The 27,956-nt window shown below is 45.1% G+C and overlaps 1 protein-coding gene across 1 annotated transcript; it reads left to right on the forward strand.

The window, feature by feature from the left end:
* The first annotated feature begins 1,377 nt into the window (after positions 1–1,377).
* On the forward strand, positions 1,378–20,192 carry APG1 (S-adenosyl-L-methionine-dependent methyltransferases superfamily protein). Its single transcript, XM_087383022.1, has 3 exons — positions 1,378–2,131; positions 5,874–6,180; positions 19,597–20,192. The coding sequence occupies exons 1-3, from the start codon at positions 1,539–1,541 to the stop codon at positions 19,750–19,752; spliced, it is 1,056 nt and encodes a 351-aa protein (XP_087239148.1). The 5' UTR covers positions 1,378–1,538; the 3' UTR covers positions 19,753–20,192.
* Positions 20,193–27,956: the final 7,764 nt, after the last annotated feature.

The raw sequence follows: 27,956 nt of genomic DNA on the forward strand, positions 1-27,956 counted from the left end.
TGACTTCATTATCAAAACTAGTACAACCACCAACTTTGGTGTCCAAATATATTGTATTACAAATATTAACAACCTTTTAAATTGAACGAGCAACCTCCAAAGATCACAAGATGGTTTCCAAAACCGTTTATGGCATGTCTTTGCTCATGATTGTAACCCTCTTCGCATGGATTGCACACAAGTTAGTGTCCTCAAGAAGGGATACAAGAGCCATTTCGCATGTCTCTCCTGTAGAGCCGCCAGTGCGATAGGCTGAATTTGGAGGTCATCTTTGTACTCTTGCATGATCTCCTTCACTAATCAAGCATATAGAGCCCTCTTAATCCTCCAGCTCAATCGCCTCCACCACCTCCACCTCCGCCTTTGCCTCTGCCTCTTCCAAGTGCTGCCTTTTTCTTTAAGTTTGGCAAGGACTTTATCAAATTATTACAAAGAAGCTTTGAGAGCCAGTGTATTTGAAAGGGTGGCTTTGAACATAGCCCTATTTGACTTGCCCTTATTTAAAGGTGAGTTTGTAAAAAATGCCATGTTTGACCCACCCATTTTAAAAGAATAGCTCTAGAAAATCACCCTTTTTAAAGGAACTTTAAAGAAAGGTCAGATTATGAGAAGTACGCTGTAGGCTACTTAGGTATGGTTATTTGGTCTTTTGAAAGAATAAGACTCACTTTTATGGCCATAGTGCACATTGGGGGGGGGTCAAGAAAAGTTCAAATTTGATATGAGGCATTATAAAGATGGGGGGGAGGTGTGTCAACCAATAATGTAATTGTTTTCTTGTCCCATCATCCAAGGACTGTCACAATCATAATTTGAGGAACAAAATATTGACAATTCGCAATGGGCATTGCTAAAGAATAGGTCGTGGCAATGGCTTCGTACCCTTGGAGCATGGATGTGCATGTTATGAATCGATCATGCTTGGCTCAACTTGTAGAAGGTGTGTTGAAATAGTGGAACAAGGGGCAAGCAGGTGGAAGGTGGGAAATGAGGCAAGCAAAATGGTGAGGCAATTGGAGAGTGAGCCTCTTTATAGACCTGCATGGCAAACATGTGGCAAAAATCTATTAGTCGTAAGATTGAGAGGGTGCACAAGTTGATGGGCAGCCAAGACTCTGTACTGCTAGGGGTTGTGAAGGTAGGAGATGGGGGGGGCGAATGAATATTCCAAAACTTTGACCGACTCGAGCAGCAAATGCATATTCGGAAGCTATGCGTAAAAAAATACATTTCATCGGTGTCTGTGTGAGAATGGACTACGTGTGGCGAGCAATGAGGCTTGCGGGCAAATGTTGGGTGTGGAAGGGCCGATGTGATAAGGGGAGAGGTGGTGAGAGAGGTTGGAGAGGAGTGAAGAGAGGGCAAAGAGGGGGGGGGGGGCATGTGGATAGTAGTAGCAAGCAGCTTGTGGTGGTGATGTGAAGTAGCTAGCTCTTGTCACACAAGAAGAAGAAGAAGAAGAAGAAGAAGAAAGAGTGGTAAACCAACACTTCCTCAAAGGCCTCCCCTGCCCTTCCTTCACCTCCCACGCCCCCTCCATGGCTCTTTGCACACCTCCTCAAATAACCTCCCAACTCTCCCAACCTACCCCCCACCATCACAGGCATTTGCTCCAGCCCCTTTCCAAATTTCACTCCCCCCTCTCCTCTCGCCTCAGTTTCGGCCATGGCGACCTCGCTCGTAGCTTTGACTCATGCCTCGTTCCGCCTTTGAGAAGAAAGGGAAGCCTCGTCGTGCAGGCCACTTCTACTTCCAGGTCCCCATCGCAACCCCGCTTCATTCAGCACAAACACGAGGCCTTCTGGTTCTATCGCTTTCTGTCCATCGTGTATGATCATATTATCAACCCGGGACACTGGACAGAAGACATGCGTGAGGACGCTCTTGAGCCTGCCGATTTAAACGACCGCAATTTGACGGTTGTTGACGTTGGTGGAGGCACAGGATTTTGTACTTTAGGCATTGTAAAGTACGTAGATGCTAAGAATGTGACCATCTTGGATCAGTCCCCACATCAGCTTGCGAAGGCAAGAGAAAAGGAAGATCTGAGGGAGTGCACAATACTTGAAGGAGACGCGGAAGATCTTCCTTTTGCAACGGACTCCGTGGATCGATACGTGTCTGCTGGCAGGTAGCAGTTGTCCCTGTAATTCGCTAACTTAGAACTTGATGCGCTCGTTTTCGTTCTTCTAATATTGTTGCGTTATGTATTCATACCTACTTTTTCTTGCTGCATGTATGCACAAAATTAATTAGAATTACATGGAACTAGTAGTACTTCCTATCTCAGAATTGACAATGCTTTTGTAGTCTATTAGCGTAGCACGCCGTAGCTACTCGTGCCTTTTTTTCTTGCCGTAGTTCTGGTTCCTCCTTGCTTCCTGGAACGACGTTCTAGACGTTTCAGATGTTGGAACGCCGTTTCCAGGCAACTATGATCTCAGTGCCTTAGCAGATGAGGTCCAACATAAAGAAAGGCGGATGATGTGGCAAGGGCAATTCGCATGCCAGAAGTGGGCAGCGGGAGAAGCCTCATGATCTGGCCAAGGAGAGGGAGAATTGCAACAATCCAATATATGGGAGAAGCAGGGAGATGATATGCATACGTGGGAGCTCATAGATTGGAACTTGGATGCTTGGAGTAGGAGCTATGAGCAAAAACGACTCAGCCGTCATGTGTCAAAGGAAGCAAGTGTGGGCGCAGAAGAATAGGCAAAACTCATTGGGCAAGGAGATGACTTAGAGGGCTAGTCAAAAGTTGAAGAAAGAATGTAGAAGGCTAATCTAGAACTTATAAGCCTAAAGAAGGTAAAGTATGCATTATTTGACACGTGGTAGCCTGGATTGGTGAGATTTGCCTCATGTTTCGTCTATCCTTACATTCACACTTGAAAAGTTCTCTCAGTGACTTCAGATCAATAAAGGCAACCTCTTTCTTGGTAAGGTCATAGAGTGGTGAAGCTATGTGTGCAAAGCAGAAGATAAATGGTATGTAGAATGCATATAACCCAAGAAATGATGTCACCTCATTCTACTCTAGCCATTCTTGAATAACTTTAAGCTTATACGAATTATACGAACCCATCTTCACCACCCTAGAAGATACTATATGAGTAAAAAACATTATACCTCTAGATAGAACTCACTTTTCTCAGTGATTTGGAAAATGATTCTTGAGGGTTCTCTTGTTTGATGCCTTGTTGTCAATGCACATTCTCTAGGAACCATCTTTCTTGACTGAAGGCAATATTGGTGAATGACGTGGAGAGAAAGAAAGAAAAGAAGTTCATTAAAAGTCTATGAAAGACCGAAGTGTCTATGATGCTGAAAAGACATGATACAATGAGTTGGATGGGTGGAGCCTCTAGTCTGGCATCAGTGTGATGGTCCTCTAGATGTTGGCGGAGGGTTCAAGCCCATGGGAGATCTGGTGATGTACACGGCTTCGTGAATGAAATCGCCAAACATACCTGATCTAAGTAAGACAGTAGGTTGGAGAGGGGTCCAAACCCATCCTTAAAAAGACAATGGTAACGACCTTGTATCTCATAGTACATGAAGCATTTGAAAGTGAAGTGCTCCTCCAATCTCCTGCAGATCACACAGAGTGTAGGTTCTCGACCCTCTCTAGGTATGCCCTTAGCACAATGCATAGTTGGTGCGATGAGACACGGAACTGCTCGATTGATATCCTCAAAGAATGGGGAAGGTGAATCCATGTATAGCTTGGCAGATTAATGAAGCCCTCCTTTGATATCCATAAGCAATGGTTCTTGTAGAATCTAAGCTTCATAGGAAGCTTGCTAGGCTTGAATTTGTGTAGCTGTAAGAGATCCTCGTGGATAACCTTGGTAAGTGAGCGGAACAAAGGGGGCCTCAAGGCTATCCTAAAAGGAGGATAATTTGTTCATGTGGAACCCCAAGCTCTGAAGTTATCTACGTGTATGTGCGTACAACACCTTTGATCACCCTTAGCTGTCAAACCTCATTGATAAAGATAAGGCCAACCATAGTAAAATGCATTGGCCTAAGGTTGAGGAACCATAATCCATAACTTGGTAGAGGTATGTGATCACATGGAATGCCTTGTTAAGCTGTAATGGAGGTGCCCCAAACTCAGCCAGAATGATTTGATGTGGGACCAATGGCTTATTGCAGATTATCCATCACAACAAGAGAACCTATAGCTCTCCACTCGGGCCCAATCTACCTCTGATAGGTCAGTCCCCCAGCAAGGACTGCCATACATGCCCGTTGGGCGGACCAAGGAGTCAAAGAGGAGACTTGGTCTGGGGATTCTGGAAACGGATGTCAAAGCACTGCTGCTCGAGATCAGCAAATGCGGCATACCCCGCATGTAGCTGGGCCTACATCATTGGTCACATTGTGAGAATTGGGCCAAAGAAAAGAACCCCCAAGCATTCTTAGGATGTGACGACGTCCACATAATCCGTCAAGCGTGAATTGGCTCTGAGTGCATGGCTGCTCGGGATGTGTTGAAGATCATGCCCTTGGTTTTACCAAGGTTGACCTTCATATCATGTGTCTCGTAGAAGGTATGGAGTGCATCCAAGTGCCGTTGGAGCTTGGAGGGCCTTTGCTTAAGATGATAGTAAGACAATTTGGATCAAGGAGCTGGCTATAAAGCAGCTTGGCCCCCCCCCCCCCCCCCCCCCCAAATGAAAGTCTCAAGCTTGTTGATATATAAGCGAAATAGTGTTGGAGATAATAGGCAATCGTGTATGACCCCGATAATGCTCATGTCTCCTCTGTCCACCATGTGCCCGTTGGGACTCTACGCGAGACTCTTTCATAGAGTACCATGATTGCCCAAATAATCTCTTGACCATACTCCAGATCTTGCAAACGTTTAATGAATTGAGCCCTTAGTATACTGTCAAAAGCCTCTGGCCTCCTCAATCACACCTTTGAGTGTGAGTGTGTAATCTAGAGTCGCCTGATCAGCCTGAAAGCTTGCCTGTTCCTTGGACTTGCGTTCCGGGAGCTCTACAAATTGGCTAACCTATGTGTTGAGCACTGATGCATAGATCTTGGACATGACATGCCCAATCAAGTCATCTTGTAGTTTTCCAGGCATGAGAGTGATGGTGTTAAGGGTCCAGGTGTAAGGGAAACTGTTGCAAAGCGCTTCATTAAAAAGTTTTGCTAAGATCGCGGTCATAGTACATATTCCATATGCAGGTGTAGTCCCTCTTGATCTTTCTTGCAGCCGTTATGGAGCTTCAGAGCTGCGTATTTGATGCCGCCCGTGGTGAAAAGTGTGTAAGAGGTGGGACAGGCTATCTGTGAGAGGTGAAGAGATGGCTGGCGAGGAATGTCTTACAGTGTGTGTGTGCTTAAGATTGCCATAGTGGTGTATGTGAGACAAGATTGGGATGGTTGCTCGAGAAACTTTCGCCTGAAGTCCTTAGAGTTGTTACTAAAGAGTGAGTATTAACTTCTCTTCTGGTGAACGAAAGCCTGCTTCTTCTGGCAGAGCAGGCAGCAATACTTGCGTATCGTCTTTGTCTTACTTGGAAGGTGATGCTTAGTCTTCTCGAAACTGAGTTGACTGCGTAGAGCCTTACACTCATCATCATACCAGCTATTGCAAGTACAGAGCAAAGGGGTGTTGGGTGGGTGGTGTGTGTGAGGGGGTGTCTGTGTGTGTGTTTGTGTGTGTGTGTGTGTGTGTGTGAGAGAGAGAGAGAGAGAGAGAGAGAGAGAGAACAAAAAATGTGTGTGTGAGAGTTTGTGAGACACAAACCCACATATTTGTATGTATGCATGAGTTATTTTGATAAATAGGTAGGTCTACATATAAAATCAGTACAAAGGCTCACAGTCTTTCCAATGTTTCTTCTGTATTGCAGTATTGAGTACTGGCCTGATCCTCAAAGAGGCATTAAAGAAGCTTACAGAGTGCTGAAAAAGGGTGGAAAGGCATGCCTCATTGGGCCTGTGCATCCAACTTTTTGGTTGTCAAGCTTTTTTGCAGATGTGTGGATGCTTTTTCCGACTGAGGATGAGTATATTGAATGGTTCACTAAAGCTGGTTTTGCGGATGTGAAGATCAAACGTATTGGTCCAAAATGGTACAGGGGAGTGAGGAGGCATGGATTGATCATGGGATGCTCTGTAACTGGTGTCAAACCTGAGTCAGGCGACTCTCCAATTAAGGTATGAGAATTTCTCGATGCAGCTAGTTGTTACTCGCTAGTATATTTTTTCAGCTGATAAATTTTCAATATTTGGAGTGTTTATGGGAAGATACTGTAATACCAGATATGTTTATTTCATGTTCAACCAAAACAAAGCCTCAAATTGCATCAATGCTTTATACAGTTTCTTAACGGTTTTCTATTTGGCCTTGATGTCTTTATAGATACATGTTTGCATGTCAAGTTCTTCTTTTTACTACCATGCATACAAGTTGTCACCTTCATATAGTTTTTTTGCTGCAAAAATTTCACCTTCTACCTATTCGGAAGTTTGATTTGGGAGCCCCTCTTAGTATCTTTCGTCCCTTGCCCTTGGGAAAAAACCCAAATTCCAACAGGTTTTAGCTGGCAGACCTCAAATGGAAGCTACTTGAGGTCTCCAAGGTGAACAACCTGTGGTCGACAGAACAATGTCAGTAAGGGAAGTCAGCAAAAAATGGATCCATAACTGTCGGGACACGGTTTACGTATGCGTGCAAGTGCACTCTCGACAATAGGGAACAAATTGGGACACTAGACAACCTGTGCGCAGGTGTGAGTATGTATGTGTGCAAGTGCACTTTCAACAATAATCAACAATAGGGAACAAATTGGGACACTAGACAACCCGTGCGCAGGTGCGAGTTGATTGCGTGCCTCCACATGACACAGAGAAGACGATGTGTGCAATCTCCCACACATGCATGTGATAGCACTACGAAGTGATGGCGGGACAGAGACCTCCGTATTGTGACAGTTGGCAAACCAGCTGGCAAGTCATAGACCCCTGGGCAGCTCCTGAGCAGGCGAGCAGGCTGACCATGGGCGTGATTTGTTTGTGAGTTTGGTGATTGCATCCTTGGGTTATAGGATGTAAGTTGGGGACCATCTTTAATCGATTTCAGTGGAAGGTATGTTGAAACCATGACTAAATCTTCTGCAGATAGTCAAAACTCGAGCCCATGCACAAGGTGCTCAACGCTGAAGGTACAAACAGCAAAAAGGGGGTGGCCAAAGCTGAAGAGGAGTCGAAGAAGCTTCTCTTCTAGTTGACTAAATAAAATGCTTGGAAGTTAGCACTAGGATAGACTATTAAAAATGGCAGTCGAAGATGCAAACAAACTGAAGCTACAGAACCACACAGAGAACACTAGAGATAACAAGATGTGCCACAAACAGATCTGCTGTAACTCAGCCCATAAACCAGGGCAGCAACTGAAATACAAGGTATCCTGAACAGGATATGAAACAGGCGCTGCAGGAGAGGCTGAACTGAAGCAGAGGAAAGGGGGCACAAGGAGGCTGCAGAAGGGGCTGAACTGAAGCAGATGAAAGGGGCACAAGGAGGCTGCAGTCTGAGAGCACGGAGGCTGGAGAAGCCTGAAGCGAAGAGGCAGGGGCCTGGGAGCGAAGAGGCTAGAGGAGCCTGAACCGAGGAGGCAGGAGCCTAGAAATGAGGAGGCTGAAGGAGCCTGGGCGAAGAGGCAGGAACCTTGGAACGAGGGGAACTGTAGAAGCCTGGAGCGAGGAGGCAGGAGCCCCGAAGAGGAGGGATCTGCTGAGGGAGTGTGGGCAGCCAACAGAACAGCTGAGGGGAGGCTCCGATGGGGATGGCCAGGAGCAGGCTGAAGACAAGAGCCTTGAGGAGCTGCTGGAAGAAGTGGTGAAGATGAGAAAGGGAGGGAGTCCCTTTTATAGGGAAGGCCAGGGGGGGGTCAACCAGATGGCCTAGACCGACCAGCCTGGTCGGTCAGCCAACTGGGCCGACCAGCTGGTCGGCCAGAGCCTGGTCGGCCAGGGGCTGGTCGGCCAGCCCACCCCCTTTGGCCCCCCTGCTGCGTGGGAGCTGGTCGGCCAGCCTACCCTGGAGATGCCAGTCTCAACACCCCCTCTCAGCTCCAGGGTGTGGCACAAGACCCAGAGAGCTGGTATGACGTTGGAGAAGGGGAGGGGAAACAGGTTTGGTAAAAATGTCGGCGACGTTGTCGGAAGTGGTGCTGAAGAGGAGCAAAATGGTACCGTCAAGAACCTTCTCTCGCATGTAGTGGTACTGAATTTCAATGTGTTTTGTCCGAGCATGGAAAACCGGATTGCGAGCAAGGGCAATACAGCTTTGATTGTCACAAAAAAGTGTGGTAGGAGCGGGTTGCTGAAAACCACAATCGAGAAGAAGGCGCCGAAGCCACACAGCCTCACAAGTGGCACTACACATAGCCCGATACTCAGCCTTGGTGGAAGATAGGGCGACCGTGGGTTGGCGTTTACTGGACCTGGAGATAGCCGCAGAGCCAAAGGAGAAAACATAGCCCGTGGTAGAGCGGCGAGAATCGGGGTCGCCAGCCCAATCGGAGTCACTCCAACCTCGGAGAGTGAGCGGGGAAGGAGAGGAACCACCGGCAGTATATAGGAGAGAGGTCCCCTGAAGATAGCGGAGGAGACGTCGAGCAGCCTGCCAATGAGAAAGCGAAGGGGTTTGCATGAAGGTACTGAGGGTGCCGACAGAGAAGCCGAGATCCAGTCGAGTGTTAAGTAGCTAGAGAAGAGAACCAACAAGCTGGCGGTAGAGGGAGGCATCAGGATAAGCAGTGGACCCAGAAGCAGAGAGTTTAGAGTTGGGATCCATGGGAGAAGTGATGGGCCGACAGTCAACCATGTGGAAAGTTTCGAGGAGCTCGTGAACATAGCGTTGCTGAGAGACAAAATACCCCCTCTTAGTCTGCCAAATCTCAAGACCCAAGAAAAAATGGAGGAGGCTCATATCCGTCATCTCAAATTCAGTTTGAAGAGCAACTTTAATGGCAAGGATATGATTGGTATGACTCCCAGTAAGGATTAGATCATCCACATAAAGAATGATGAAGGTATGAAGCTGTCCTTCATGAAAGAGATAAAGATTGGGATCAGCCAGAGAGCGATGAAGTCCTTGGCGGCAGAAGAAGGTATCAATACGCTGATTCCAGGCCCTAGGAGCTTGCTTGAGACCGTAGAGGGCCTTGCGAAGGCGACAGACCATGGAAGGAGAACGAGAATTAATGTAGCCGGGTGGCTGATCCACATATACCTCTTCTTGAAGATCACCATTCAAAAATGCAGATTTGACGTCCATTTGAAAAATGGGTCACTGATGGTGGGCTGCAAGGGCAAGGATCGTTCGGATGGTGCTCATCCGGGCGGTAGGTGCAAAGGTCTCCCCATAGTCGATGCCGAGTCGTTGGGCATAGCCTTTAGCCACCAGCCGAGCTTTATACTTGTCGACAGAACCATCAGAGGCGTATTTTGTTTTGAATATCCACCGGACACCGATTACGAAACGGTGTGAGGGACAAGGAACAAGGTCCCAGGTGTGGTTCCGAAGAAGATGAATTTCCGCTTCCATAGCCTGTTTCCAATGAGGCTGGGCCAGAGCCTGAGGAACGGTAGTGGGCTCGCGAGTGGCGAGGATGTGAGACATAAGGGCGTAATTGACATGGAGGGGATCAGAAGAGGACGGTGGGGGGTGGCGATGAGAGCGACGAGGCCCATCATCAGGGTGTGATTCGGAGTAGGGATCCTCAAGACCGGAGGAGCGGAGAGTATCAATGAGCCATCGCGGAACACGGACCGAGCGGGGTTCCAAAGGAGGAGCAGACGAGGGTGGAGCCGGAGAAGGAGGCGGAGGAGAGAGAATAGGAGGTGATGTAACAGGGGACGAGGCAGGTGGAGGGAGAGAGGGCTCCGGGGCATCGGACGGATCTCCAAGAACAGGAGGAGAGTCGGAGGATGGCGGAAGGACCTGCTCGTCGAAAAGGACATCCCTGCTCACGGAGATAATGCGGCGGCGAGGATCATATAGGCGATATCTAGTGGAGACGGAGTTGTAGCCTACGAACAAGAGCTTGTGGGACTTAGGATCAAGCTTTCCACGATCAGATTCAGGAATATGAACATAAGCATCACAGCCAAATACCCGAAAATGGAAAACATCGGGCTTAGATCCATAGTAAGCCTGATAAGGGGTCATGCCTGGGACTGCTGATGTCGGAGAGCGGTTAAGAGTATGGATTGCGGTCATCATGGCCTCGGCCCAGAGAGACTGAGGGAGTTGACTGTGAGTTAGCATGGTCTGAGCCATTTCAACGCCGGTACGATGTTTACGTTCAACCACGCCATTATCAGAAGGGGTATTTGTGTTGGCAAATTCCCGTTTGACACCATGACTACTCAAGAACCGATCAAACTCGAGAGAGGTGAACTCACCACCCTTATCAGCACGAAGAATTTTGAGCGAGTGGTTGGATTCTTTTTCCACCAGGGCTAGCCAGGTCTGGAAACGATTGAAAGCCAGATCCTTGTGGGAAAGAAAATAGATCCAAGAATAGCGACTGAAGTCATCAACAAGGAGCATGTAGTACGAGGCTCCCCCCAGTGACATAATCTGCATAGGGCCACATAGGTCGAGGTGAACAAGACCAAGCGGAACGGTGGCACGGCGAGAGGCATGATGGGCGAACGGCTCGCGATGTTGTTTGCCCAATATACAAGAGGGACAGAGACCTTGGCGAGTGCCGACGTTAGAGAGGCCGAGGACAAGCTGATCACGGAAAGCACGATGGAGAGCATCAATGTGTAGATGACCAAACCGATAATGCCAAAGGTCGCCAAGAGAGGTTCCTGTAAGGGAGGGAAGGGCGACAAGCTTGTAGATACCATTAGTAGAATGGCCGGTCCAAACCGGCTGTCCGGTAGCACGATCGCGGATGGTAACAGAGGCCGCTTCAAACTCAACCTTCATATTGTTTTGACAAATTTGATGAACCGAAAGGAGATGAAAGCCGAGAGACGGAACATAAAGAACACGAGAAGAGTGTTTACCCCCTTTGCCATCAGGAATAATATCAAGAGAGCCCTCTGAATGAACAGGAATAGAGTGCTTGTCGCCGATGCAGACACGACCAGAATGAGGGGTGAGATCCTGGAGCAGCGAGGAGGAGGGGGTCATATGCCGAGAGGCCCCACTATCAACGATCCATTCACGAGCATCGGAACTATGGAGAGCCAATGACTCTACTGCAGGAAGGGGTACCGAATTCAAGAGCTCAAGGTGAACAAATGTAGGAGTGGGGGTAAGGGAGGCATCAGCCGCAGCGGCCAGGGGTGCGTCAGCTCGTTTGTGTTTGCGGTAGGGACAATTGCGCCAATAATGACCAGGAGTGCCACAGTGATTGCAATTACCTTTGGGAGCAGGACGGTCACTGGAGGGATCTGAAGAAGATGAGTTAGTGGCAGAGGATGGGGCATTCTTGGATCGAGGTTTGGGACGGTGGGCCACAAGAGCCTCAGAAGAACCATCAGAGGTTTTAATGAACTGTTCCTCCTGATCCATCATCATGGGGACAAGTTCCTCCCAAGTGATGGTACTGAGGCGGCCAGAGGTAATAAGAGAAGAATAGAATGCTGCATATCGACTGTCAGTAATAACATGAGATAAGAGAGTAATAGCCATATCTTCGAAGGAGATAGCCTTGCCTGCATGGAGGATGTCCTGATGCATGCTCTGCATTTTATTGATGTGGTCCCGTATGGAAGGGGAAGTAGCCAGATCGAGGTGACGAAGCTGAACTTCCAAGGAGATACGTTTCATGGGAGTGACGCGAAGATACATGCCATCAAGAAATTCCCAAATAGCACGTGCAGAAGTAAGGTGCTTGAGATACAAATTTCATGTTGCCACCTTTCTGGATAAGGTGTATGAGTCCCTCGGTCAGTGAGTTAGGCATCTCAATTGAGAACCCCTGGTTGACAATTGAGAAAGATGAACGAGCGTACACGAGCATTCAATTTGTCCCAGATAAGAGAAGCATGTGGCTCCTCCTCAGGTGACGGACGAGGGATCCCGGGATCAACAAACTCAGCAAGATCATAAGATTCCAATACAGACGCCATCTGAATTTTCCAAAGAGAATAGTTGGTCCCATCTAACTGCCGAGCATCTGGAAATGTAGGAAGAGTGGGAATGCGTACAGGCTTGTCAGACTCTTGAAAGAAACTGGACATAGGGGGAACGCGAAGATCCGGAGTAGAATCCTTTGTTTCATCAGCCATAACTGAAACCAGGGAGTGGACAGCAACCAAGGGCTGAAGAGAACGGGGCTGGTGAACAGATCAAAGACTAGAACAGGGCTGCCGACAGACAGCAAAAAAAAAAAATATATATATATATATATATATATATAGGGGGAAGAAGAGAGCTCTGTAGTCAGCGGGAAAGAGAGTTGCTGACGAGGACAAGCTTCTTCAACTTCATCAATACAGGAGTTCCAAGATCAGAGAGTATTCTGGTGCTCTGATACCATATTAAAAATGGCAGCGGAAGATGCAAACAAACTGAAGCTACAGAACCACACAGAGAACACTAGAGATAACAAGATGTGCCACAAACAGATCTGCTGTAACTCAGCCCATAAACCAGGGCAGCAACTGAAATACAAGGTATCCTGAACAGGATATGAAACAGGTGCTGCAGGAGAGGCTGAACTGAAGCAGAGGAAAGGGGGCACAAGGAGGCTGCAGAAGGGGCTGAACTGAAGCAGATGAAAGGGGCACAAGGAGGCTGCAGTCTGAGAGCACGGAGGCTGGAGAAGCCTGAAGCGAAGAGGTAGGGGCCTGGGAGCGAAGAGGCTAGAGGAGCCTGAACCGAGGAGGCAGGAGCCTAGAAATGAGGAGGCTGAAGGAGCCTGGGCGAAGAGGCAGGAACCTTGGAACGAGGGGAACTGTAGAAGCCTGGAGCGAGGAGGCAGGAGCCCCGAAGAGGAGGGATCTGCTGAGGGAGCGTGGGCAGCCAACAGAACAGCTGAGGGGAGGCTCCGATGGGGATGGCCAGGAGCAGGCTGAAGACAAGAGCCTTGAGGAGCTGCTGGAAGAAGTGGTGAAGATGAGAAAGGGAGGGAGTCCCTTTTATAGGGAAGGCCAGGGGGGGGTCGGCCAGATGGCCTAGACCGACCAGCCTGGTCGGTCAGCCAACTGGGCTGACGAGCTGGTCGGCCAGAGCCTGGTCGGCCAGGGGCTGGTCGGCCAGCCTACCCCCTCTGGCCCCCCTGCTGCGTGGGAGCTGGTCGGCCAGCCTACCCTGGAGATGCCAGTCTCAACATAGACCCGGGTGGACTTGAAAGGAATGGCAACAATGTTGGGAAGGATGCAAATGATTTGCGGAGTTGGTTAGGCTGTCCCGACAAGCACTGAGCAAGAGACCACTAACCTATTTACACAAGGTTAGAGCATTGTACAGTCCATTGCATAGCAGAGGAAGGCTCATGCCAATTTCTCCTAAGTGCCTTCAAAACTAATGGCACAACTATTTGCGTCTTCCAGTGTGGGTTGTGTGTAGCATTATCGAACTACTTCAAGTTTTTGCGATCTTCAGATTCCACGGGAAGTCATGTCACAGCTACCAAGCAGCCTGAGCAAAAGCAGAGATTCTCAATCTCTATAGGAGCTGGAGCAGGATCAATATTCCTCCAAAAAAGACAATTCTGCTGCAGCAAGTCGAGGAAGAAAGGCTTCAAAACGACTGTTTTAGTTCTGCACCGCCAGGAGCTGCTGAAACCATATCAAAAGGGCATACTGTTCCTACAGGTTAGAACTGCTTCAAGACAGTCCCTAAATGAGGCTGTAGTGGTCGACTGTTGGAGAAACAGGTGCAGCAGCTCCAAAACAGCAAAACCAGTTTTCTTTTAGAAAAAAGCTCCAAAACAGTCTTCAGCAGGGTTGATCAGCAAGATAACTCTTGGAGAAATCGGGTTAATCCCTGTGAGCCCCCAAATGAGGAGAGCTAGGGGGGTGACACCTTAGCATATATATGGGTAGATAGAGTTATAGGGAGTAGGGGTGCAGGTGCATGCGCTTTGAAGTGCCATAATGGCCAAGCGAAAGGCCATGAGGGAATATGTATGAATATATTGCATATGGACTAAGTACTATGGCCCTGTTCATAGCAAAGCTCTTGTTTGCACTGGTTGCCCTCACACTTGGACTCTTAACACTATCACTCCCTTTTACAAGGTAGAGGATCTATTGAGCCTAGAAAACTACACCACCATAATGATTGGGCATGTCATGTTCAAGATCTATGCATGAGTGCTCAATACACAAGTCAGTGTACAGAGCTATAGGGACTCCGAGCCAATGGACAGGTAGGCTCCTGGGCTGATCATGTGACTCTAGATCACATCCTCACACTTGGAGGTGTCATTGAGGAGGCCAGATCTTGGAGACAGAGAACTTATTGTTGCTTTGTGGATTTCCACAAGGCTTTTGACATAGGCCGAGAACTTGCCTCATCATATGTGTGTAAAATCTAAAGTATGGTCAAGAGACCATTGGGGAGCTATGGCAGTCTATGAGAGGGTCTTAGGAAGTGTTTGTACGACTACAGAGTGGACAGAGGAGATCAGGAGCACTATTGGAGTCAAACAGATTGTCCTCTATCACCAACCCTGTTTGGCCTATACATCAATGAGCTTGAGACCTTCATCAAGATAGTAGGAGTACGGGCTGCTTACACGTCAGCTCCTTGATCCAGATTCTCCTCTATGCAGACGATGTGGTCTTACTCCCCTCTTTAGCTAAGGACCTCCAATGACACTTGGATGCACTCATTACTTCTACAGGACACATGATTTGAAGGTCAACCTTGGTAAAACCAAGGTTATGATCTTCAACACACATCCCGGGCAGCCATGCACCGAGAGCAATTGACATTGGACAGATTATCAGTGAAGGTCGTAGCATCCGTCACATATTTGGGGTTCTTTCTTTTGCTCGATTTTCATGAAGACCAACGATGCAAGCCCGAGTGAGTAGGGTATGCTCCACACTGCTAGATTTGAGTGGCAGCGCTTGTACTCTGGGCCCGAGCGGAGAGGCTCTAGGTTCTCTTATTGTCACGGATGGTCTGCAGTAATCCGTCAGAGTGCCACATCGGATCATTCTGATTGAGTTTGGGATACCACAGCTTGACGCAGCATTCCAAGTGATCACATACCTCTACCAAGTCGGGGATAATGATTCCTTGGCCTCAGTCTGACACATTTTACTATGATTGGTCTTACCCTTGTCAATGACTTTAGCAGCTAAGGGTGATCAGAGGTGTTGGTATGCTGATACATGTAGATTTGAGAGCTTGGGTCTCCATAAGGCCCCTTTGTTCTGCTCACTTGAGGTTAACTAGGTTATCTAGGACAGCTACACACTGCAGGACTTGGTTATCACTCGCAAGTTTCCTGTGAAGCTCAGCTTCATTGATCCACCAGGCTACACACGGATCAACCTCCCCCACTCTTTAGGGATTTCGATCAGGCAGTTCTGTGTTTCCTTGCACTGGCTACACATTTAGACTGGATTGGCGGAGTGGCATACCTAGAGAGGGCTACATCTGCACCCTGTGTGATCTACAAGAGATTGAGTCAAAGGAGCATTCGCCCCCTTTGTTGGAAATGAAGGAAAGAATCACTCTATCCTCACAACCTATTCGGAAACAGCTACATCTTACACTCAATGATGCAGACCACAGATGAAGACCTCACTCAGAAGATAGAGCATAAACAGTGTACACGAGAGAGAGAACTCAGCTAGTATTCCCCCACTAAGCCATTTTTGGTTTGGCTTTGATAATGCTCCACCAAATAGTGGGCAAGACAAAGCTCAAGGTGAGCACAAAAGACCAGCAAGGGCTGGAATGCAAAACTGAGGACTCTTGTAGGTGATCTCCTGCTCCGCGCTGCCTCTTCAGGCTCCAGCGGCTGATGGAGAATGAGGGGGGTAAGGGGCCCCTTTTATAGGGGGTTGGCAAGCCCTGGAAATGGCTGACCCATGGGTCGGTTCTCAGCCTGGCAGGCCGACCTGCCAGTCGGCCTTTTTCTGCCTCAAACAGCCCCACCCTGGGCAGCCTATATAAGGGGCTGCCAGGGGGTTTAGTGGGCTTGCTATCCCTGTCCATTGTGGCCTGCCATACAGCCCTTTTGTGCTGCTGTCCTGCATCCCATACCTGTCCCTTATGTTCCCTCCCCCTCACGGTCATATGCCCCCACGTCCTCCTTATATGGGGCTTACAGGTGGGGGACATTGACTTCCAACACCCCCTCTCAATGACGCCACTGTCGGCCGATTCCCATAAGTCAAATGAGGTGTTCCATCTGCTCGTGTGGGAGAGTCTTCGTGAATACATCAAAAAATTGTTGGCAGTCAGACAGCACATCAGCTCCATGACGTTGTCGATGATGAGCTCACGTACAAAGCAGTAATGGACTTCAATGTGCTTCGTCCATGCGTGAAACACTGGGTTCTTCGTGATCTCTATGAAACTCTGGTTGTCGCTTATGACCACCGTCGCCTCCTCCTGAGTCACGTCCATATCCTCAGGTATTTACCTAAGCCACAACGTCTCACATGCTGCAGTGCAGGCTCCATCTCTGTAGAAGAAAGGGCAAATGAGGGTTGTTTCTTGCTCAGCCAAGAAATGGTCCCTGATTCAAGCCACGTATAGAATCAGAACCAGCCTTTGTCCCCCCTCTAAAAAGAGATAGAGATTTGCATCTGATGGACTTTGATTCAATCCGATCTTCGAGAAGAACTCATCGATGCGCTGGTACCGTGCTCTTGGGGCCTGTTTCAGCCCATATAACGCCTTCTTCAGTTTGCATACCTTTGAAGTGGACCCTGGAACCTGAAAACCATGTGGTTGATCCACATATACCTCCTCCTCTAGGGTTTTTGTTCAAGAATGCTGACTTCACGTCCATTTGAAATATAGACCAACCGTGATGGACATCCAAAGCGATCACTCTCCAAATAGTGATGATGTGGGCTGTGCGGGGCCCGGGCAAAGGTCTCGTCGAAGTCAAGTCCCTCTAATTGAGCATAGCCTTTCACCACCAATCTGGCTTTATACTTGTCCAAGCTCCCATTAGACTTGAACTTAAGCTTGTACACCCACTTGGTACTGATTATCTTGTGCTTGTAGGGTCTATCTACCAAGTCCCATGTGTCATTTTTAAGAATAGCGTCCATCTCTACCTTCATGGCAGCGTGCCACTCTGGTATATCTTTCGCGTCCTCAAAGGTTCGCAGCTTGTTGACCTGAGCCACCATAGCGAAGTTGGCTAAGGGTGCAGACACATTGCGTTGAGACCGTCGAACTTCAGAACTTCTCCCGGGAAGGTTAGTGACCCGAGATTCTTGCAAGGTCTGCAGATACCACGTTGGTAACTTCTTCTCATCGAAAGCTGAATTCGGGGGTGGCTATGGTGCATCTGACTCTTCCTCTGGCTCGGAATCTTCAGTCTTCTCCACTTCTGTAATGGTTCAACTTGGGTGCAGGAACTTATGGGAACTTTGATGACCTCCTCATCTGCCTGAGACACTACTTCCTCAAAGATCAGACCCTACTGATCAATATCTGTTTCTTCACTGGGTCGAAGAGGCGGTATGCCTCAGATGCTTCACTGTACCCAACGAAGACGCACTTCGTGCTCTTGGAATTTAGCTTTGATCTGTCGTTTTTATGCACATGTACGAATGCAACAGAACCAAAAATCCTCAAATGAGAGAGTGGGCTTCTTACCATCATAAGGGTCGTAGGGCGTCATATCTGCAACGGCCTTGGTCTTGGTCCTGTTGAGGATGTGAACTGCAGTGTTGATTGCTTCACCACAATAAGCTTTCGAGGGATCCCACCCTTTAATCATGGTCAATCCCATCTCTGTAACCGTTTGGTCCTTCCGCTCTGCAACCCCATTTTACTGAGATGTGCTGGCACAAGTAAGATGATGCTTGATCCCATGCTTCTTGTAGAAAGTATTGAATTCTGTGGAGGGGAACTCCCTCCCTCGATCAATGCGGAATGTTCCCTGTTTCCTTCTCTACCTTGACATTCCATTCCTTAGATTTCTCAAATGCTGGAGACTTCTTCTTGGCCAGGCAGTATACCCAAGTCATTCGACTAAAGCCATCAACAAATAGAAGAGAATACCTCGAACCTCCAAACGAGTTTGTTGACATTGGTCCTTAAATGTCGGAGTGGACCAGGTCCAATGGTCCCTTAGCCAACGATGTAGCCTTCCTGTGGGAATCTCTCCTAGTGCTGCAGACTTTATTTGTGCCTACGATTGGTGGAAGTCCCTCCACCATCTTTGGCTTTTGCAACTCTGTAAGAGTGCTATTGACATGACCAAACCTTTCATGCCACAACTTTTAGTGCCCATGTTCCCCATGAACAACTAAGGCATGTAACCGGTATAAGCCATCCTCCTCCACACCTTGGGCCACCACCTGTCCATCTTCCTTGGGTGTGACAGCAACTTCTCAATTTTCAAAGAGTATAGACATTTTATGCTTATCCATCTGATTCACGGAGAGCAGATTCTTGCAAAGATTTGGAACATACAGCACACCGGATATTACCTTTTCTTCTCCTGCTATGGTGATGGACTATTGCCTACACCCTTTATCGGGCATGTTCGGCTATTCCCCACAGTCACCTTCGAGTCGGGATGGGTCCTCTCCATGGTCTTGAACCACTCTTTATTGTTGGACATGTGTATTGAGGCGCCGCTGTTGTTGATCATGACGCGTTACTCCAAGACCTCATTACATTAATGCCAGCCATCTTGTACACCAAACTTTAGGGATCGTGTCAGTCTAAATGAACAATCGTGTACAGTATCTTACTCCACTGGCACTGTTCTTAAGATTTTTTATTTTTATTCAAAACTTCTCAGTAACTTGTATGAGCTGCTCTTTTTTATCATATTACTCTTTATTTGAAATGGCGCTCATGCTATTCTGGTGTATAGAGGCTGGCTACAAATCTATCTGGATCAAATTTTTAGAGCAGCCGACATCACTGCTTCTATCTCCTTCAACGTGAGAGTACATGGAGCATTTTTTAGATTTAACCAAGGCTAACAAAGATTAATGTTATATAAATTGAGAGTGGGCATCTATCCATCCTTCTTTACTAAGAATCTTGAAACAGAGATAGATTTATCTTGAAGTCTGATCTTGAAAGGGCAACATATTTATCTGGAAGCTCCAAACAGCCTTCTACTGGAGCTGTGCTAGGACTGTATAGCTCACGTTTGCATTAATGGACCCCTCTCTTGTGGTGCTCCAAGTTATGCTAGTATCACTGCTGCATGGTCTTGCAAAGGCTACTCCTCTGTATTTTTCACATAATTGGAATCATTTCCTTAATGAGACACCTTAGAGGCATGAACAGGGTAGTGCTTTGAGGAGATATCTTATGAGATAGACATTTCATGTACAACAAGTTTTTGGTTTTGAGCATGTCAAAATCAGTTTGCTCTTCACTGGTTTTTGGATTTGGTCCTCTCAAATTAATTTGGTGATTCTTGACTTGCAGCTTGGACCCAAGGCAGAGGATGTGAAGGGCAATATAAACCCTCTGGTTTTCCTCTACAGATTTGTTTTAGGTGTGATAGCATCTGTTTATTATGTGCTGGTGCCAATCTACATGTGGATTAAAGATCAAATCATACCCAAAGGTCAACCTATTTAGAAACACTTTTGAACAAATCGTCCAGGTTTCTTGAAGTTATTTTCCTATATATGTTTTGAACCGGTGTAAAGCATGGGATTTATGCAGGTGCATTTACAACACTTTGTACATCTGATAAGTATGTTGAGTTGGTAGTTAGTCAGTGGGGATGTCGTAGTAGCTAGTCCCTGCTATGCGTGATGGAGTTTATGGTTTTCAATCTTATGAGTGACTCTCGTGAGATTGAAACTGCACTATGTTGTGTTTTTAGAGGATGAGGGGAATGTTCTAGGTATATGTCGAGTTGGTAGTTTCTTGAAAACAAGCTTAAAAAATACATGGCGTTTATTTGAATTAGTTTTATGTAAGTTTTCTCAGAACAAGGCCATTGATGGGTATCTTCCCAATTGAGTATGACATAACAGAGCAGGCGATGGTGAGTGACAACCATGTACACAATAGAAGTGCATGGCCGTATCAAATCACAAGATGATTTCAACAATGCTATTGGCATTTACAAATGCAATCATCCATTTAATGCATAACTTGCTTCCTGTTCTTGATAATATCTTAACTCATTTCATCAATTTTTGCCTTTGATGTCCATAGCCTTTAAGCTGCCTTGGGAAAAAGGTATGCAAGCAGTGAAGGTGGATTGCCTGGAGTCTACAGAAGACGAGCATGTTTTTCACACATTCCATCTGAGAGGGTAGTAAAAGCAAGTGGCTGATTTACAGGTTTGAAAAATAGTTAGAAACTATGCATTATAGCTATGGCACGCAGACTTGTATGTAGTGGGTGTGTTTACAAATGTCATAGCAGGTGATCATATGCTATGCTCGCCTTTGTCACGGTTGAGTGTGCCCTTCACCTGTGGAGTGTCAGCAGAAACTCACTATAAGACCTTTGTACAAGTAGATGCTCATTTGTGTGGCTCAGTGGATATGTATGTATGAGAGCATATGTTTATACTACGGTATACACGCACTGTTGGGCACTGATGACCTCAGTGGGGATGTCATAGTAGCTAGTTCTTGCTATGAGTGATAGACTTGGTTTTTGAGCATGTCTTAAGGTTGGAACTGCACTAATTAGGTTTTAGAGGATAAGTTTGGGCATGCTCCTGGGTTCATCTAGATATAAATCAAGTTATTACTATTTGAGATATGGTGAAACTGATGCTGTCTGTGACTATGGTTTTTTAATGTCAAAATCTCAAGTATGGGGTAGATGGATCAACTACACGTTGCAGCCAGAAGATAAGATGCGAGCATACCCCTTTTAATTGTGGATACATATAGAAGGGATTTATGCTGTAGGACTTTATTGCAGTTGTTTCAGCGATAAATGGCGATATGCTGTGGAAGTGGCAATGATAACCTGACATAGCTTAAACACAAAACAGATTTTTGATACTGCAATGGAGGGACCGCTCAGTTGAATGCATCGAAAAACTAGCAAAAGCCAGCTGAGTTGGTCTCTAGTATGGCATGCACAAGTAAGAGAGGTTGGAAATGTTTAGTGCATTTTGCCAGTATAGTGTACCTCGGTCCGTTGAATCCGCACTCTTAATCAAGAGTATGTGCTCTACTTAGTTTGATATGCAATGGCTCTCCTGAATGCTGAGTCCCCTTAGAACATTGAGAGAACTTCAAAATGCAAAAGAAGTTTAAGATCTAGGTAACATGAACATTGTTTTGACTACACATTCGTTTACAATTAATAATTCTGATCTTTCTTGGTTGCTTTGATAATTGAGTTCAGCTTGCTATATTTAAAAGATATTGTACAGCTTCGAAAGCACATAATAGAGAAAATGCAAAGAAGCAGATAGTTTAGTATTTCTCTGGACATCTTAGGAAAGTCCTTTTGATATTTACAGTCGTACTATATTTAATTGAAAGAATAAAGATATTGGACAGCTTCATAAGCACATAATAGAGAAAACACAAAGGAAATAACAAGTAGATGGTGTAGTATTTCTTGGACATCTTAGGAAATTTTTTTTAAATATTTACAGATTATCATGAGCATGTGATGCTGGCATGGTAATGTAAGGTCTTGATATCATGCATAAGGACTCTAGGTGAATTTCATTGGAAGAATCTAAACCATGATGTATATTAGGCAAGGTTTGACATGCTTTATGCATAGCCATGACGTTTACCATAATGATGAACTTTTTATCACCAATTAGGGGATAGAAATATCGAACGTTTTACCACCAATCAAGAGATAGAATACCTTACTTTTAATTTTTTCTTAAAGCGGTAGTAAACATAGAGGTTCCTAAAGTAGCAAAAAGAATGCTTTAAGGTACACATCTAAAAATGTAAAGTTGAGGAAATTACAAATGTAAAGTTGAGGAAATTACAAGTTGCAAAGCAAGTTGATAAGAATACCTCCAATTTTGGAGATAGTTTGCAATCCAAGAAGTTGAAAGGTGATTCAATTTTGAGATGAATGTTACTTAGGGTAAGCTTGTATCATTCAACACGAAGTAATCCAAAAGAGACACATCTCCATCGGCTACACACTCGGAAAGCACAGGATCATGAGGGCCTATGGATTGAGCACTTAGCACATGGACAGGAGGTCTTAGCTCCGCCGGTCCTAGCACACATGTTCAACCAGGTTGTTTGTCAGGGCTTTCCACGCACTTGGAGCACCACCACTATTGTACAAATACACAAAGCCAACGACTCTATGGAGATTGGGAATTTATGCACCCTCATGATTGGTCATACTTTGTCAAGGTTTATGGATCGGTTTTAAAGGGAGAGCTTAGCAGTCATATAGAGGCTCGAGGGTGGTGAGCACTAGGACAAGTAGGATTCTTGAGGCAGCATTCTACCTTACATATTCACTTTGAGAGTTGTCATGGAGGAGGTGATATTCAGACATCAGAAAGTCTACATATGCTTTGTAGACTTTCGGAAAGCTTTTGACACGGTCTCGTGTTCTCGCATGGTCAAGAGACTCCAGGAGATCCAAATTCCAGAGATGTTGATTTGGGGTGTGCTTATATGAGTTAGTCAGAGGCAGAGTACGTTTCCCAGGCGGTTTATCGGACTGGGTTGAGAGAACGATTGGAGTGAAGCAAGGTTATCCACTCTCACCGACCCTCTTTGGACTCTACATCGATGAGGGTTCAGTCTTGGGTGACCTCATGATACATATATTGTTATACGTTGATGACATAGTCCTCACAACATCCTCAACGAGTCCTCACAACATCCTCAACGAAAGGGCTGTAGAGACATTTGGAGGCACTAGAGGTGTTTTACATAGAGAGAGACTTAACAGTCAATCTTGGGAAGACCAAGGTTATGGTCTTCAACACCTCACATGTAGTGACTCATTGACTAAGCTTCATCTATTGTGATGAGCTAGTGGAGATAGTGCAGTCCTACACATATTTGGTAGCAGTCTTCACAGGACCCCTTTTCACGATGACACATGCAGCCCACACGAGGACGAGATGCTTTGGTCTGACTAGAGAGCCAATGCTTCCAAGCACACTTTCAGGATCCACCAACGAAGAGTTCTCTCTTCGACACACTAGTGCGACCGATGGCCATGTCTGCAGCACCCTTCTGGGGATGTGACTTACTAAAGGCCGAGTGGAGGAAATGTGAGTGGCTATAGGTGACTATGGGGTCTAGGATGATTTGGAGTAAGCCCTCAGTTCCACATGAGATAGTACATGCAAAGTTCGCCATGACGCCTACAGTCTGATGCCATCTCTCAAATAGTGACTTTCATCCACAGAGTCCTTGATGGAGATCATCGAGATTGGCCTTGGAGTCATCCAGACGACTAGCAGAGAGCGGAACAGACACATGGTATCACGGATATCCACGGGGTTTACCAGGCACGGTATCGATATGGATAGGCTCCCTCCTTTTCAGTACTGGCCTTAGTGCACCCTTTGCTTGCCATTGAGGCTTGTATTAGATCATCCTTTTGGTGTACTTTGTACCTTGTCCCATAGGCCCGTGAAGTCTTCTGCGAACGCTAATACATCTCTCTCTCTCTCTCTCTCTCTCTCTCTCTCTCTCTCTCTCTCTCTCTCTCTCTTTTCCTTCATGCATGCACAGGAAAGCCATGCTACTTGGTTTAGTGATACATCCAATTGCATTGTATGTGGGCACATTTTGGGTAGTCAATCTATTGAAGAATTAGTAGAATGGATTTTAGATATGGTAGAAACTTGCTTTTGTCATTCGAACTAAAGCAGCCACCCCATATATTAATACTATCAAAGTGTGCAGTTGTCAATGCTAACTTGTGGCAACCCTCGTTGTTATCACTCTCTACATGATCGAAGCAGTGCTCTATGCACAAGAAGAGCTATCCTATAGAGACGTTGGCCGAGTCTGTCTTAGGCTCTTGGACTCCTCCTTTTTCTTTTGAGCTGCCTTCTTCTTTCGGCAATCCTTTGCATAATGATCGAGCTTTTCACAGTAGAAACATTTTCTTCTCTGAGTCTTCAGCCTTTCCTTTGGAGTCCTTGGGCTTGCCCTTACCGAGCTTGTTCTTCACCAGAAGTTCTTTATCGTTGTCCTTGTTATACAACTTATCTCGGGCTTCCTCTTGCAGGAACAAGGGTCCAAGCTCTTTGAATGTCAAGGGCTTGGTCCTTTCTCCTGCTATCACAGTGGGGATGAATCCCTTGGAGCTGCGCGGATAGATTTGACGAAAAAATTTGATCAAGCATCATCATTGGTGTTACAATAATTGGATCATTTAGAAAAATACAAATGTGACTTGATAGATGAGAGAACTCTTGCAAAGAGTTTCGTGAGCATTGAAAATCAATAACACATAGACTAAATGCTTTCTTGGGATGGTGTAGCTATCCTTTTAGGCTAGGATGCATGTGCGAGTATGGTAGGGCAAGAAGGAACCAATTGAAGAGTATAGCAATGTGTTTCAACACTTGAGATCATTTATATAATAGCTTGTGCTATGATGGAAGACATGATGCACATGAGATTCAATTCAATTGAATTTTGTAGGTCTCTTAGAGTTGACAAAGGTGAACTTGATAAAGATGGCATGTTTGAGCAAAAAATGTTATGCTTTCTCTTCCCCATATGTTGGCACACTGGCAAAATAAATGACCGTATATTTTTGAGTCTATGTCTAGCATTTGTTGAAGTCTTCCCCTCTACTTGAAATTTAAAAGAGATTGGATTCTTGGTTATTTAAAGGTTTTTGGTTTGAAGCAATTAGAGAGGATCTTTATTCCTCATGTCAAACTTGTTTGTTTTGAGTAGTGATTGCGATTTAATCGAAATATTTATGAATGACCACCTCAACTTGAAGGCGGTATTTTAGTAACAAAAGTGATTCGGTTGTATGGTCCTTCGGAAGAAATAGCCACCTAGTCGATTGCCCATGCATATTATTACCTCTTGGAATACAACTATTAAAAAGGAAATGTTGCCATTATGCCCCCCTACTCATTGAAAAATGGTTATTCCATTTAATCAATTTTGGAGGGGGGAGATGAAATGGGTCAAAAGGAGGGGGAGAAGGGGCTAATCAAAGAAGGGCATAGGCAAGACATTAATGAAGGGGGTGGATATTTCTCTATCCTTTTTACTCATAAGTCTTTTGGTTCCTTTCAATGCACAACATATTGCTCTATATCTTAGTATTAGGGTGTGTAAAAGGCAAGATCATAAGTTTGAATCTTCTAATGAGAATGACCTCCTTCTTTTGGGAGAATTAATGTGTCCGTAATCTGAATTTAAAACCTCCCCCCAAAAAAGATGCTCAGGCATAGGTTTAAAACATTAACCTATGAATGGAATAGATTACCTTATGTACAAATATAGGTTTGTTGGCCTATACAGGCCAACACAACTATGGGGAATAAAAGTGACCCATAAATCTGTGCAGTCATATGAATGGTGTTTGTTGAATGTACATTATCGCCATGTGTTGCCTTGACAAAGTCCAATTGCTCCAAGGACTCAATTGTATTGCCTTAACAAGTCTGATTCCTCCAAATATTAACTTGTTGATAATCTACAAAGTAGTAGCCAACAAAGATAAAAATACTCTAACAAATCACTCGAATAGTTTAGTTTTTCATAGGGTCCATGAGATTTAAATGTGATATGGGCCATGGGCCCATAAGATTCTCACTAGACTTATAAAATGGACATGGGTCTTTGATATGGACGTCTTGGGCGAGCTTGATGATGATATGAAGCCATTAATTCAATCATTAAACAAAGCTCAGCAAAAGGGGAGCCTCTCAAATATGCCCAAATCTCTTCGGTGCACACTCTATTCCCCGTTCTAGCTTAATCCTTGTGTTGTAATGCGCATACGACACCTTTTTACCTTTGTTAATGAGAGAAAAACATAAGTTCTCACAAACTTATCTTTTCCATCCTTGAACCTCCCCTCTACCCCTGAAGAGCCTTTTCTCCCCTTCCCCCCCCCTCCCCCCCTACCTGCTTCCTTGCCTTTCATGGACTAAAATTTCTTGGAAAGATTAGAGCTACTTCCTTATTCCAAACTTTTCTTTGGGGTACATATGCTAGGTAGTTGATAGTATAAATATTTTCTTATAATACTTATGATGCATCGAGGACTCTTTTTGGAAATTTATAAGATGATTTGATGTTTAATAGCCTAATTTTTTTACTTTTATTGACATGCAAAAGCTCTAGAAGTAGCAATGCCCACATTGTGAAGTCTAAACCCCTTGGCAAAGGACCATGATAGAGCACAAAATCTTTACCACGTGTCTTACTACATTACTATATCTTGTGGAGGGTTTTGGGTACCAAAAGAATCTATGAAAATTTTCATTTAGTTTCATATCCAATGAGAGAATGTTTCATTTAGTTTCATATCCAATGAGAGAATGGATAATTGTCTTTCATGGAGACATAACTATGGAACTTGCCCATATACCGATTGCATGCTTTTGTAATGCCAATATGCCCACTTTAGAAGTGCATGAAAGGAGAATTGTCTTTCATCTCAAGACACAACTATGAAACTTGCCCAAATACCAATTGCATGCTTTTGTAATGCCAATATGCCCACTTTAGAAGTGCATGAATAGAGAATTGTCTTTCATCAAGACACAACTATTAAACTTGCTCATATACCGATTGCATGCTTTTGTAATGCTAATATGCCCACTTTAGAAGTGCATGCTCTTGTAGGATTGGGCAAGGAAACCTCCTTGAAGCATGTTTCCCTTCTCTCATATAGGTATTTTGTGGACTCATTTGCTCGACATAATTCTTGGACTCATACGTTGTGGACTATTTTTCTCATGATATAAAGAATGGTTTCCTAACATTTACATAGGCATGTCATCTCAAGGACTCTTACTAAAACATGTTGGGATTTTGACTATGGTTCCCCAAACTGGAACCTAAAATGCGACCATGGGAAACAACATTAGCATTGAGCATAACGTATTCTTTTTCAAACATGAAATAGATGGGGCTTATGTTCTATGCAAAAAACTTTTGCACATTTTGCCTTTCAAGCACTTTGTTGGATTTCTTCAAACCCTTCATTCAGAGGTTTGCTCACAATTTAGAGGAGCCACTAAAAAATGTTTGCATTGGTATAACCCTAACTTTTGTGGCACATGATAGAATAGCTAAAATTCATAGCTGATAAAGTGGATAGTTAACATATCATATATAGATAAAAATCATTATTATTATTATTTGTTAAATATGATATTCTTAAAAGAAAGAAAATGGAAACATAAAATACACAATAATATTCATGTATCTATACTGTACGATGCACAATTACATCAATAAAAGATGAAACAATAAGAACAATGAGTTTTAAATAGTGCAATCATTAGCATCAGGCTCTATAAAAACTCATTAGGACCCCATGCCCATAAAATATCAAGGATGGTAATTTTACTACAAAGTTACATAAAAGGTAATAGTAGCAATACGAAATTTACAAAATGCATTACCAATGTAATAAATCAAGTCCTGAATCATTTATTTGATAGAAATAATAACTTAAATGAATGTACTTGTAAATATGAATATGAAGATAAATAAATAAATAAAAGTTACACGTGTAGGCATGCATGGGTGCATGCACATGCATTACTCAAAGTCTACTTAAGTATAAATTTGTTTTGAAATATAAGTAACTAATGTATTCGGAGGTTCCAAGTACGGATTTCTAGATTCTTGTGAGACACTAGATAC

Source organism: Dipteris shenzhenensis, chromosome 12 (genome assembly GCF_047967505.1).
Source record: "Dipteris shenzhenensis isolate YYH24624 ecotype China chromosome 12, Dip_SZ_1.0, whole genome shotgun sequence".
Lineage (NCBI taxonomy): Eukaryota > Viridiplantae > Streptophyta > Polypodiopsida > Gleicheniales > Dipteridaceae > Dipteris > Dipteris shenzhenensis.

Excerpts from the sequence above, each read along its gene's own strand:
- APG1 (XM_087383022.1), top strand. The coding sequence starts at position 1,539 with ATGGCTCTTTGCACACCTCCTCAAATAACCTCCCAACTCTCCCAACCT. Across the intron at positions 2,132-5,873 it reads CGATACGTGTCTGCTGGCAG|TATTGAGTACTGGCCTGATC; the intron begins GTAGCAGTTGTC and ends TCTGTATTGCAG. Across the intron at positions 6,181-19,596 it reads CAGGCGACTCTCCAATTAAG|CTTGGACCCAAGGCAGAGGA; the intron begins GTATGAGAATTT and ends CTTGACTTGCAG.